This window comes from Scylla paramamosain, chromosome 36 (assembly GCF_035594125.1).
Source record: "Scylla paramamosain isolate STU-SP2022 chromosome 36, ASM3559412v1, whole genome shotgun sequence".
NCBI classification, from domain to species: Eukaryota; Metazoa; Arthropoda; class Malacostraca; order Decapoda; family Portunidae; genus Scylla; species Scylla paramamosain.
Genome location: NC_087186.1, coordinates 15,351,908 through 15,363,943, shown reverse-complemented (window position 1 = coordinate 15,363,943; position 12,036 = coordinate 15,351,908). Strand labels below are relative to the sequence as shown.

The following is a 12,036-nucleotide window of genomic DNA, read 5'->3' as shown; positions in this document are numbered from 1 at the left end:
AATTTAAAATCATCAAGGGCGAGCTGAGGTCAAGGTGTCACGTCTTCCTCCGCCATTACCTGTTAATTAGGCGAGAAAGGTGTGTACAGGTGCTCTTGACACCCTCTCGACACCTGGATTAATGTAATTAGGCTCACCTGTGCTGTTTTGTGGACGAGAGAGAGAGAGAGAGAGAGAGAGAGAGAGAGAGAGAGAGAGAGAGAGAGAGAGAGAGAGAGAGAGAGAGAGAGAGGGAGAAAATTAGACATACATACATACATACAAAGACAGACATACAGACAGACAGACAGCTCTAAGGTAAACGCCAGGTGTGTATTAGAACTCCAGCATTTACAACATCCCTACACCTTCGGGTCACCTTAATTGGTTTGTGAATTCCCCCCCCTCCCTCCCTCCCCCCCCATACGTGTCCCCAGGTAGGCTTTTAGCACCTGTCCGAGGCTCAGTTTATATCCCCTAATCTTGTGGCAGGGGGATTTCATCGGTACAAACAGAGCAAGGCTGAGTCTGCCTGGCCGCGGGAGGACCTGTAGAAATTAGCCTCAAGAATGTGTGTGTGTGTGTGTGTGTGTGTGTGTGTGTTTACTTTTTTGTGACGTGTTAGGCTAGGTGTGTGTGTGTGTGTGTGTGTGTGTGAGAGGGGTGATCTAGTCAAGGTTATCACAAAAGACTTAAAGAACGGCCCGTTGACATGAGATAGTAAATGAGATGAAAAATATGTTATGATAGGCTACATTGAGATTATTTTACTAATATTTCTGCTATAATAGGCTGCACTAGGTCGATTTTATATTTATGTTTTGATAGGCTATGCTAGAATGATTTACTAGTCTTTCTGCTATGAGAGGCTGCATTAGGATAATATACTAGTATTTTCTTATGGGTGGTTGATGCATTAAATGTTAAGTTAGGTTGAGTTTCAATGCATTTTCTTGGCCATGGATTTATCATGAGAGTATGCTGAAGTGTCTTACGAGATTTAACCAAGGATAGTGTTAGGTGGGATAGAGCACGGTGTTGTGTCTTGCTGTTGTTTGATATCGTATTTTGTACCATTATATATCTCCTTGTCTTCATATTTCGTCTCTGTACTGGTTAAGTAAAGCCAGGATGGAGACTGACAGCTGTGAGAAAAATATTATGAGACTTACACTGGCGCGTGTGTCCTCGCCAACGAGCCTATAGCATAGACGTGTTTTATTATATTTTAAAATACATGTACTAAACCAAAAAAAAAAAAAAAAAAACATATAAGAAACAAAATAAAAATCAGGGAAACAATTTACGACCACCTGTAAGTTTTTTTTTTTTTTCTATTCATAATTAAAAATACCGGAATTGGAAAAGAATGTAGGCTCGTCGGGCGGATGTAAACAGTCCCACCATCACTAATACCTCCCCACCGCCTCGTATTAGTCGCATTTCCTCTGTGCCCTGGATGATCCCCGCCTTGATAACCCGTGTCATAAACGCCATTAGGAAGTGTGACGCGCCTTGGCCACCGTGACCTGACGATAATAGCGAGGGAGAGGAGATAAGAGACAGCTGCTGGGTGAGTATGTGTGTGTGTTTGTGTGTGTGTGTGTGTGTGTGTGTGTGTGTGTGTGTGTTCTGCTCTTCCTCTTTCTTTTCCGCAGTAGAGATGAAGTAGTGGGCTTTGTGGTGTGCGTAGCTAAGAGGGCAGGACCGGTTGTTATATGGGTAATTATATAAGGGAGGGGGGGCTTGTGGGGGTTGTGGGTGGGGGAGGAAACCACGTGGTTAGCCCGAGAAGGAAGTCAATGTAACCTAACCTGAGCCGACCTTATCTAACCTGACTTGATCTGCATTAACTTAACCAAACCTAAAGTGACCTGACCTAACGTAACCTGTCTTAACCTTTCCTAAACTGGCCTGACCTGTCTTTATCTGATTTAACCTAATCTAACATAAGCTGACGTGACTTAACCTGACCTAAGCTAACCAGATCTAACCTAATACTACTATTTCGACCCATTTCAAATTTAGACCATTAGTAACGATCCACTGCTAACTCGGGCTATTAACAACTCGGCCCTTTGCTAACTCGACCCACTGCTAACTCGGCCCACTGCTAACTCGGACCATTAATAATTCGGCCCATTGCTAACTCGGCCCACTGCTAACTCGGACCATTAATTATTCGGCCCACTGCTAACTCGGACCACTAATAACGACCTATTGCTAACTCGGCCCTTTGTTAACTCACCTCTTTGTTAACTCGTCCCAGTGTCTTCTTAATGTTGAGATATTAATGTGCACTTCATAATGTTCCTCAAAAAATATGGTTTGAAATGTTATAAGTGTATTTTCTACTTCTTTTAGTGTGTTAATATTGAAATTGCTTTGTTTATCTGTTGTGTTGACTTGGGCGTAACTTGAGTACATTTATAAGTTTATTAATTCTAGTAAGTTATATTGGTGATCTGAAGTACGTAAGTTGTAATATATATATATATATATATATATACGCACCACTATATATATATATATATATTCTTTTTCGTAATATATATATATAAACTTATTATTATTATTATTATATATATATATATATATATATATATATATATTATTATTATTATGTGAATTGATGAATGGTGGATGAAAGTAAAACAGGAAGCAGCATCAAGATATTTTATTGTGGATGACAGGTAATGCATTGAGAGAGAGAGAGAGAGAGAGAGAGAGAGAGAGAGAGAGAGAGAGAGAGAGAGAGAGAGAGAGAGAGAGAGAGAGAATCAGACAAAACATAGGGAATATAACTTACAAAAAATGTCCTAAATAAAGCAAGCAGACTCATCAGAAGTAAATGAAATAATAATATGTACAACTTGCAATCCCCCGGGACGCGTGTGGCGGCGGCTGAGGCTGGAGGCACACTGAGGGGCTGGCGCGGCGGGAACATAAAGATATACGTAAATGAAAGAAATCACGAAGGTATCACGCATTTCACAGGTTTATTTATTTATTTATTTATTTATTTTGTAGGTATTTCTGTTGAATGACTAATGTAGATCAATTATAAGTATAATTAAGAATGTGAGGACAAGAGAAATATAACGATAAAATAGAAAATAGCATTGAAAATAAGAATTTATCACAAATTTTAATATGTCTTACACATTTTTCTCTGTAATGTAATTAAATAGACTCTAATATAGACTGAAAATAATGCATATGAAAAAAAAATAAAAATGAAAATAAGATTATCGTCAGTATTGCAGATTTACTCACAAATTTTGTTTTCTTTTTATCTAAGAAATCAGTTTTATACCAAGAATTCTCAAAAAATCTTATACATTAGTAATAAATCATGTTGTTGAGTGACATAAAAAAAATCACATTCATTTCCATTTTCCGTGCGTATGACTTCCCCTCACTAAGTAAACTGTAACCCTTCAAAGACGTGATAAACTTCTTTCTTCATGGACACGTAAACTCACTTGTGCATCGCGTATGTTGTTGTCCACGCGGGAGGTGGAAGCGTCGGCCAGTCCCTCAGTCCTGCAGCGGCCAGGGCGGCTACGTCTTTGGTTCTACAGCATATAGTTCATCAAGAAAGTATCCACCACCCTGGCGTGCCAAGAATTATGGAACATGGACGAAAACACAAGCGACATACGCAAGATTAGCAGGGCATACTGTCCGTGCCTTTCGTTCATTCTCAATTCCTTCGGTCACAAGTGTTCGATAGTTTTGCTTAATCGTACCTCAGGCTGAGTCTCAAGCTGGGAGAAGACAAGAACATGATACTCTACATTAGCTGGGCGTCCATTCGTATAAATATTGGATACATACAAAAAAAAAAAAAAAGTAAGAACCTACAAGCTGGACTGAAGCAACGAGCAGGGGAATTTAAGAGACCCAAGTTTATATTCAAAGACCTTCAGTGCACGTCAGGAAGTCAGAAGGGGTGGATGTGCTATCTCCTGCTCTCCACATTAGGTCTGCTGTCTGCATGTCCATCTATCACACCCGAATTTGGACTTTGCTTGGGGAATAAAAGGATCACGTGTTGCAGTCCCCGCCAATTAACAGGACTAGGTAGGCAGATATAGGCTGAGGACGTCACCTTTTGGCCCTCCTCTCCGTGGCTGGTAACAATTTAATTTAGTATTCCCCGGACAAGATGAGAGACGCGTGTGGACTGTGGCTATGCAGGCGCAGCGGGGGAGGGTCACAGTGTTAGCGAGACGGAGGGAGGGAAGGTGAGGGAAGGGGAGGTAAGGAAGAGATTAGGGAGCAAGTGGGTGGTTGTTCAGATATTTAATCATACATTTACTCCATGACTCACCAATGCACTTATCACATGTTTACTTATTCACTCTCTCACTTTCTCACTCAGCTATAAAATAACGTAAAAAAAAAAGAAAAGAGAAAAGAAGTACAAGAAGGAAAACATCTTCTTGCACTCGCTCACTCTCTCTTCACCTCAACGATTCTCATGCGCCACGTGACTCATTAGAAGAAGAAAGAAGAGGAGGAGGAGGAGGAAAACAAAAAAATAAGAAATAAATAAATAAAAAAATAAATGGAGACAAATGAATACAAACAAAAAGAAAGAAACAGAACTCCAATCCATGAATGAACTGCACCATCCAGCATTACCAATCCAGAGTGTTAGATGTAGGATAATAAAGGCGAAGGCTCCTCCCCACCCACCCGCGCGTCAGTCCAGCAGCAGCAGCGCCAGTGATCTGTCTATAAGGCAACGGTGACTAGCAGCGGGTATCGTATGTAACTATCATCCTAACAAAGGTGTGTGTGTGTGTGTGTGTGTGTGTGTGTGTGTGTGTGTGTGTGTGTGTGTGTGTGTGTGTGTGTGTGTGTGTGTGTACTTAAGGTTTACTGTACATTCTATTTCCTATCTTTATCGTAATTTTCGCTTCTTACGCACTTTATTTTTTTTGTTTTATTTGTTAATGTTCAGAAAATTTCATCTTTTTTCTTCTTCTTCGTCGTCGTCTTTTCCTTCTTCTTCTTGTTCGTCTTGTTCTTGTTCTTGTTCTGCTTCTTCTTCTTTGCTTCTTCTTTTTCTTCTTTTTCTTCTTCTGTATCCAATTTGGTCCAGTTTCACTTTCATTACAATGTATATTACCTTCCCTTTCCTTATTTATATATATATATTTTTTTTTTTTAATTCCTTCGGTTTACATTTGTAGAAATAAAAGAATAATGGTAATAATAATCTTGTATTCCATTGATTTTAAAGTGTACAAGATTATTATTATCATTATTATTATTATTATTATTATTATTATTATTATTATTATTATTATTATTATTATTATTATTATTGTAATTATTATTATCATCATTATTAACTTCAAAATGTTGACGTGGTTTTCTGAAGTTTTTATTACATTTATTTTTCTTCCATCTTCCTTCTCTTAAAAAAAAAAAATCTAAAACCGGTTAGCCTCTTTCCTGCTTAACAGACAAACACACACACACACACACACACACACACACACACACACACACACACACACACACACACACACACACACACACACACACACACACACACACACACACACACACACACACACACACACACACACACACACACGCAATATACGTATATATTTATGCTAAATTACAAGAAAAGTACAAAAGAATATTGATAATTGGAGAGATCAGCATAACTCAGCGTCGTCTGTGATCAGCATTCGTCCCTTGTGCTGAGCTCAGATTCTGGTGTTCCTGGTATCTGATTTCTAACGTCTTATTTTTCTGATTTTTTTAATCGTTGTTGTTGTTGTTGTTGTTGTTGTTTTAAGATATGGGGTTTTGTCAATATCGTGATGTTCGGATTTTTATCTATTTTCGGTATTTTCTCCGGATTTCTTGGTGCTTCAGATTTCTGTTTCCTCAGAATTTATTTATTTTCGGTATTTTTCTCCGGATTTCTTGATGCTCCAGATTTCTGTTGCCTCAGATTTCTGTTGTTTTCGGTTTTCTGATCTTACGTTGCCTTTTTTTTTTTTTTTCCTTCACGTGTCCTGTTGTTCTCTTAAATTCACAGTTTCTTCGTTGTTGAGAAGATTTCCTGTATTGCTTTTCATTTATTACGAAAAACACAGGAGGAGAGGCACAAGGAATACAAGAGACGGAGATAAGAAGGAAGGAAAGGGAGAGGGAGAGAAAGAGAAAATACATGTCTTCCCTTTCTTCTCATCGCTTCCTCCTCTCATCTCCCTTACCACCTCGCGATCCACACCTGTTCACTTTTCTCACACACCTGTCACCTTCAGTCATTAGGAACAGGTGGGTCTCAGTTTTTCTCTCCATATCTTAACTTTTCCAGTACACCTGACACTCCAAGTCATTAAGAGCAGGTGTGCATGTCATTTTCTTTCAACAGTTATCAATTATCTTCCACACCTGTCGCCTCCAAGTCATTAAGGACAGGTGTGTTTGTGCCACTGCTTTGCTTTCCACATCTGCGACCTGTTCTCTGACACACTTATCACCTTCATCATTTGACACAGGTGTTCATGTCCCTTCACACCTGCCATGCCACTTTTCTCACACCTGTTGCCTTCAGTTAATTAAGAGCAGGTGTGGAAACCGTTGTATTTCCCTCCATACACCTTTAATTTTTTCCTTACACACCTGCCACCTTCAAAAGTCATTAACAGCAGGTATGAAGCGCCACTACCTTTCTCTCCACACCTGTCACGAAGGCCATTAACAATATTTTTCCTTACACCTGTCATCGTAAGGTCATTAACAACAGGTGTCAAGTAGCGCTGTCTTTCACCCCACACCTTTCATCTCCCTCCCGTCACACCTGTCTTTTCTACACCTGTCACCTTTAAAGTCATCAGCAACAGATACACCACTAAATTTCCTTTCACTGAACGTTTTTACACCTTTTCTCACACACCTTTCATCCCTCCACACCTCCCATCACCTCCCATCACACCTCAGACCTCTTCCCACGCACACCTGTCACCGGAGTCATTAAGAACAGGTGTGAACGGTCCTCATGTACTTGCACGTCTTGCACTTCACCACGCAGCACCACTGGAAGGTACACGAACACCTCTCTTCCACCTCTACCACCTGTGTGTGATGCTCCCGCCCGCAGCACATCAGGTCACACCCATCCAGGCCGATGCTGGTTCTGTTACACTCCCGCCCCCGCGTCCCGATGATGCCTGTGGGAGGAGAGAGAGAGGGAGAGGGGTGCCGAGAGAGAGAGGGGGGGGAGATGGAGTAAGTGGAAAAGGAAATAAAGGAGAAGGAAATGACGGAAATGTGTTAGATAAAAAGTGAATATTAAGAGAGAGAGAGAGAGAGAGAGAGAGAGAGAGAGAGAGAGAGAGAGAGAGAGAGAGAGAGAGAGAGAGAGAGAGAGAGAATCATTAGTCGCCATAATAGGTTTGTGGGAGGGAAAGTTACCTATGTAGCTATCCTCTACTTCTAAATCCTTCTACCAAGAGTCCCACACGAGTCCTACATTGTATCCTTCAGTCATCCCTCAAATTGTATCGGAGTTAGGATACTATTAAAAAATCCTATGAAAACATCCTTAACTGTAATAAATCACCTCGTGGAGTCCTACGAGGAATCCTTCTCTTCATTCATCAACATAATTTTCCGTTTCAGTCCCACAGTGAGTCCTACAACTTATCCTTCAATCCTACACGCCCTTAACTCAATTTCCTGCGCCTCCACTTCCACAGAATCCTTCACTATCCTTCGGTCCTTCACGCTCTTGACTCAACTTCCTTCACCTCCACTTCAAGAGTCCTACAGCTTATCCTTCAATCCTTCACGCCCTTGACTTACCCAATTTCCTGTTCCTGACGCAGAAATCCGGGGACTCCTCCAAGTACACCAGGTCCTTCTTGGAGGGCGGCTTGTGGTCAGGGTTGTAAGGGCGGAACAGGCGGTAGGACTTCCTCTTTCTTCTCTTGTTCTTCCTCCGCATGTTAGGGCGGCGGGCATTGGGCGTCCTGGTATTGCCCTGGCTTCGTATCAACACCCGGGAGGCGCCGTCGAAGCGATCCTGCAGAAGGGGAAGAAGGAGGAGAGAAGGATGTTAGTGGTAGGATTTTTGTTTTTTGTTTTGTTTTTTGTCACTCCTGTAGAAGGGGAAGGAGGGGACGGTTGAAGGATGTGATGTCAGTTGTAGGATTTTTGCCTCCCCTGCAGAAGGGAAGGGAAGTAAGAGAAGTGTGTTAGTGGTAGGATATTTTTTTTATCTCTCCTACAGAAGGGGAAGAAGGAGGAAGGAGAGATGCTGGAAATATTTTTTCTTCTGCAGGAGGGAAGAAAAGGAAGAAAAAGATATTGGTGGTAGGAGGAAAGGAAAGGAAGGGAAGGGTTGAAGGATACATGAGTAGTAGGATATTGTGTCTCCTGAAGAAGGGAAGGAGTTACGAGAGGAGGATGTGAGTGGTAGGATCTCTCTCTTTCCCTCTCTCCCTTTCCCTCCCATCCACACGCACCTTGAGCACATCCCCGACTCTCCTGAAGTAGGGGAGGCGCCACCAGCAGGTCTTGACGGTGCAGGAGCCGGACATCCCGTGGCACTTGCACTCCTTCCTCATGTTGTCCCGTACGTGCTGCAGGGAGGGCGGAGAAGGAACTTAAAACACGAAGAAATTAGGCCTGGGGAAGGGTGAGGAAAGGCTTAGGGAGGCAGTGAAGGGCAGTGTTTATAGATGCAGAGGAGGAAGACTTGCTTGTAATGGGTGTGGCTGGGGAAGGCACAGAAAACCCAGTGCATTAGTGAAGGCTGATTTGATGTGGCGACTTTGAATGGGAGAAGCTGAAAGAAGAGGAAGAAGAAGAAGAAGAAGAGGAACAAAAAACGAGATAATTAAACAGAAACTCGAAAAGGATAGTGTCAGCAGGTAGATTAAATAAATGAATACAAAAAAAAAGAAACAAGAGAATTTTAAACCACAAAACAAATTAGTTACAAAACACTCACCAAGGCAATAATTAAGAGTTATGAGAAAAAAAAAGGAGGGACAGATGAGAGGGAATGTGGAAACTGAGAGGAAGGAGACGAGAGGGAAAGTGGAAAGATGAGAGGTAACAGGATAGATAGATGTATTATAAAGATTTGCCACGTGTAGGCCTAGTGAATTCTTGCAGCTTCCCTTGTACTCTGAGGTTGTTAAGCTGTAATAGAGTGGCTGAAGGAATGTAAGGAAGAAGGAACATGAAATCTGAGATGAGAAAAGGGAAAGGGGATAAGTGAGAGAAAGGGAGATGACGAAGGAAAGAAAAGTAGAGAGGAAGGAAAGGCGATTAGGAGAGGGAGGAAAGGAAAGGAAATGAGAGGAGCGAAAGAAAAGAAAATAATGATAAGGAAAGAGAAATATAAGAAGAGGGAAAGAAAAGATAATAAGGAGAGTAATGAAAGAGAAGGAAATGATGAAGAAACAAAATGAGAAAAAAGAAAAAGGAAAGGAAATGAGAAGAAAGAAAATGAAAGGAAACGAACGAAATAAAAAAAAATAAGGAAAGGAATTAGAGGGAAGAAAAGGAAAAGAAAAATGAGGAGGAAAAGAAAACAAGGAGAAGGAACGGAAAAGAAAATAAGAAGAGGAAGGAGAGGAAAGAAACAGAGGAGAAAAACGAAAGAAAAAAAAAGGAAAAGGATAATTGAAAAAAAAAACAAATAGGTTATATATACTCTCTCTCTCTCTCTCTCTCTCTCTCTCTCTCTCGCCAGGTTGGGAGCGGGGCGGCCAGTCAGCGGCCTCGTCTGTTGCGGGTTCTCGAGGTAACTAAGAACAGAATTAGAGGGAGCATCTCTCGGGGTATAATTAAAACGTTAGGTTCAGGCAGGCGCGTAATTTAGGGTGAAAGCTGGAGGTGAGGGAGGTGAGGGAGGATGTGAAGGGCACGTTGACCACCCCTACTCTCATCCCTCTTTCTCTCTTTCTTTCTCTCTCTTTCTTTCTCTCTATCTTCCAGTCCCAGCCTACTTCGCCACCCACCTTGCTTATTTCCTCCTCCTCCTCTTCTTCCTCTTTCCTAATCCTCCTCCTTTTCTGGCTTGTCTAGTGGTTGTAGTGATTATAGTAGTAGTAGTAGTAGTAGTAGTAGTAGTAATAGCAGCAGTAGTAGTAGTTATTTAAAGCTTTTCTGTTCCTTTAATTGCTTATATCCTTTTTTTTTCGTCTACCTCCTCCTCCACACCTCCTCCTCCTCCTCTTCGTGTAATAAGTGGAGAGGGGAGGGGTGTAAAGGGCCCGCCCATCAGGGTGTGGGCGGGGGAGGGTAGTTCACTTCTCACAACCACTAGTGCCTATTACCTCCTCCTCCTCCTCCTCCTCCTCCTCCTCCTCCTCCTCCTCCTCCTCCTCCTCTTTGTTTCTCCATCCTTCTCTCCCTTATGATCCTTCTCCAACATATTAAGAACTCCTCCTCCTCCTCCTCCTCCTCCTCCTCCTCCTCCTCCTCCCCCAGGCTTAGGACCACCCTGTAGGCGTCGCTATCTCACTCCAGCACGTGGTCACGCCCTTCAAAGCTCCTTCGTGTGTGTGTGTGTGTGTGTGTGTGTATGTGTGTGAATGAACCAGGTGAAGGGCGGCGGTTCAGGTGAGGAAATTAAGAGCGACCACACCTTTTCTCTCCCCCTCTTCCCCTTCCCTTCCCCTTTTCTCTCCATCACTTCCCTTCTCCCCGTCTCCCCCACCCCTCTCCCCCTCAGCCACACCCGGTATATAAATGCCACACTTCCACAACCACATTTCTTCATTACTAGCGTCTTTGCGCCCACCCACTCCCCTACCCACCCCCCGCCCACCCCCCCACGCCCACGCTCCAGCCCGCCCACGGTACCTCAGATGGGCGTGGGGAGCTAAGAAATATCCACCCCAGTGACTCCCACAATGCCTTTCTCCCCGGAAGTCATAAATGCTTTGAAAATTAACCAATTAACCAAGTTGTAGTGAGTGTGTAGGTAACCAACCCCGCTAACACCACCTGCTACGCCCACACCTACGCCCACACGCCCACAGTCACCACCCGTATTTGTGTTTCAGTACCGAGGCTTCATTTTCGTTCAAGGAGGTTTCGGTGTTGAGGGGTTCGTATGCTGTGAATCCTCTATAAAGTCAGTATAAGGGTGTTGAATCCTCTATAAAGTCAGTATAAGGGTGTTGGATCCTCTTTACGGGCTCTGTTACTATAAGGAGCGTAAGGGCAGTGAGTATCAGGGCAGCCATCTTGACCCTCCTTCAGGTAGTGTTGATTCCTTGTGATTTGGCTGCACTGTTTAACTTCGCTTTGATTCTCTCTCTCTCTCTCTCTCTCTCTCTCTCTCTCTCTCTCTCTCTCTCTCTCTCTCTCTCTCTCTCTCTCTCTCTCTCTCTCTCTCTCTCTCTCTCTCTCTCTCTCTCTCTCTCTCTCTCTCTCTCTCTCTCTCTCTCTCTCTCTCTCTCTCTCTCTCTCTCTCTCTTTTGTAGACCCCCAGTGTGTGTGTGTGTGTGTGTGTGTGTGGCAGGAACAGGTGTGCGCGGATGAGTGTTGCCAACTATGCCCTACACACACACACACACACACACACACACACACACACACACACACACACACACACGTAAATCTGTTATGTGTGACTTAACTTCAGAAATATGTTTACAATCTATAAATTACCTCATTCAATTTATATGCATGAACTCTTGGAGGAGGAGGAGGAGGAGGAGGAGGAGGGATAAAACCATCGCTGTTTAGAGTAAAAATAAATAAAAATAAAAGAATAAAACACAAGGAAGAGAGAGAAAAAGAGTGATAATGGAAAGGAGTAAGAAATAGAGGATGATAAAGGAGACATAAATAAACGGTCACGATAAAAGTGGAAGAGGAGAAAGAGGAAAAAGAGAAAGAATAAGATAACAAGATAAAGAAGAGAGATTAAAACACTAATTGAATACGAGAAGGGAAATTAGAAGAGAGAGAGAGAGAGAGAGAGAGAGAGAGAGAGAGAGAGAGAGAGAGAGAGAGAGAGAGAGAGAGAGAGAGAGAGAGAGAGAGAGAGAGAGA

General features: G+C 42.5%; 1 protein-coding gene across 1 annotated transcript in view; it reads right to left on the bottom strand.

The window, feature by feature from the left end:
* Positions 1 to 2,643: 2,643 nt before the first annotated feature.
* LOC135090815 (protein Wnt-1-like) overlaps positions 2,644 to 12,036 on the bottom strand; it is a gene marked incomplete at its 5' end in the record, with an annotated part of 56,808 nt that continues 47,415 nt past the window's right edge. The window contains 3 exons of the mRNA XM_063987882.1: positions 2,644 to 7,187; positions 7,822 to 8,041; positions 8,484 to 8,600. Of these exons, the coding sequence (XP_063843952.1) occupies positions 6,991 to 7,187; positions 7,822 to 8,041; positions 8,484 to 8,600 (534 nt within the window). The remainder of the gene's footprint in view (positions 7,188 to 7,821; positions 8,042 to 8,483; positions 8,601 to 12,036) is intronic.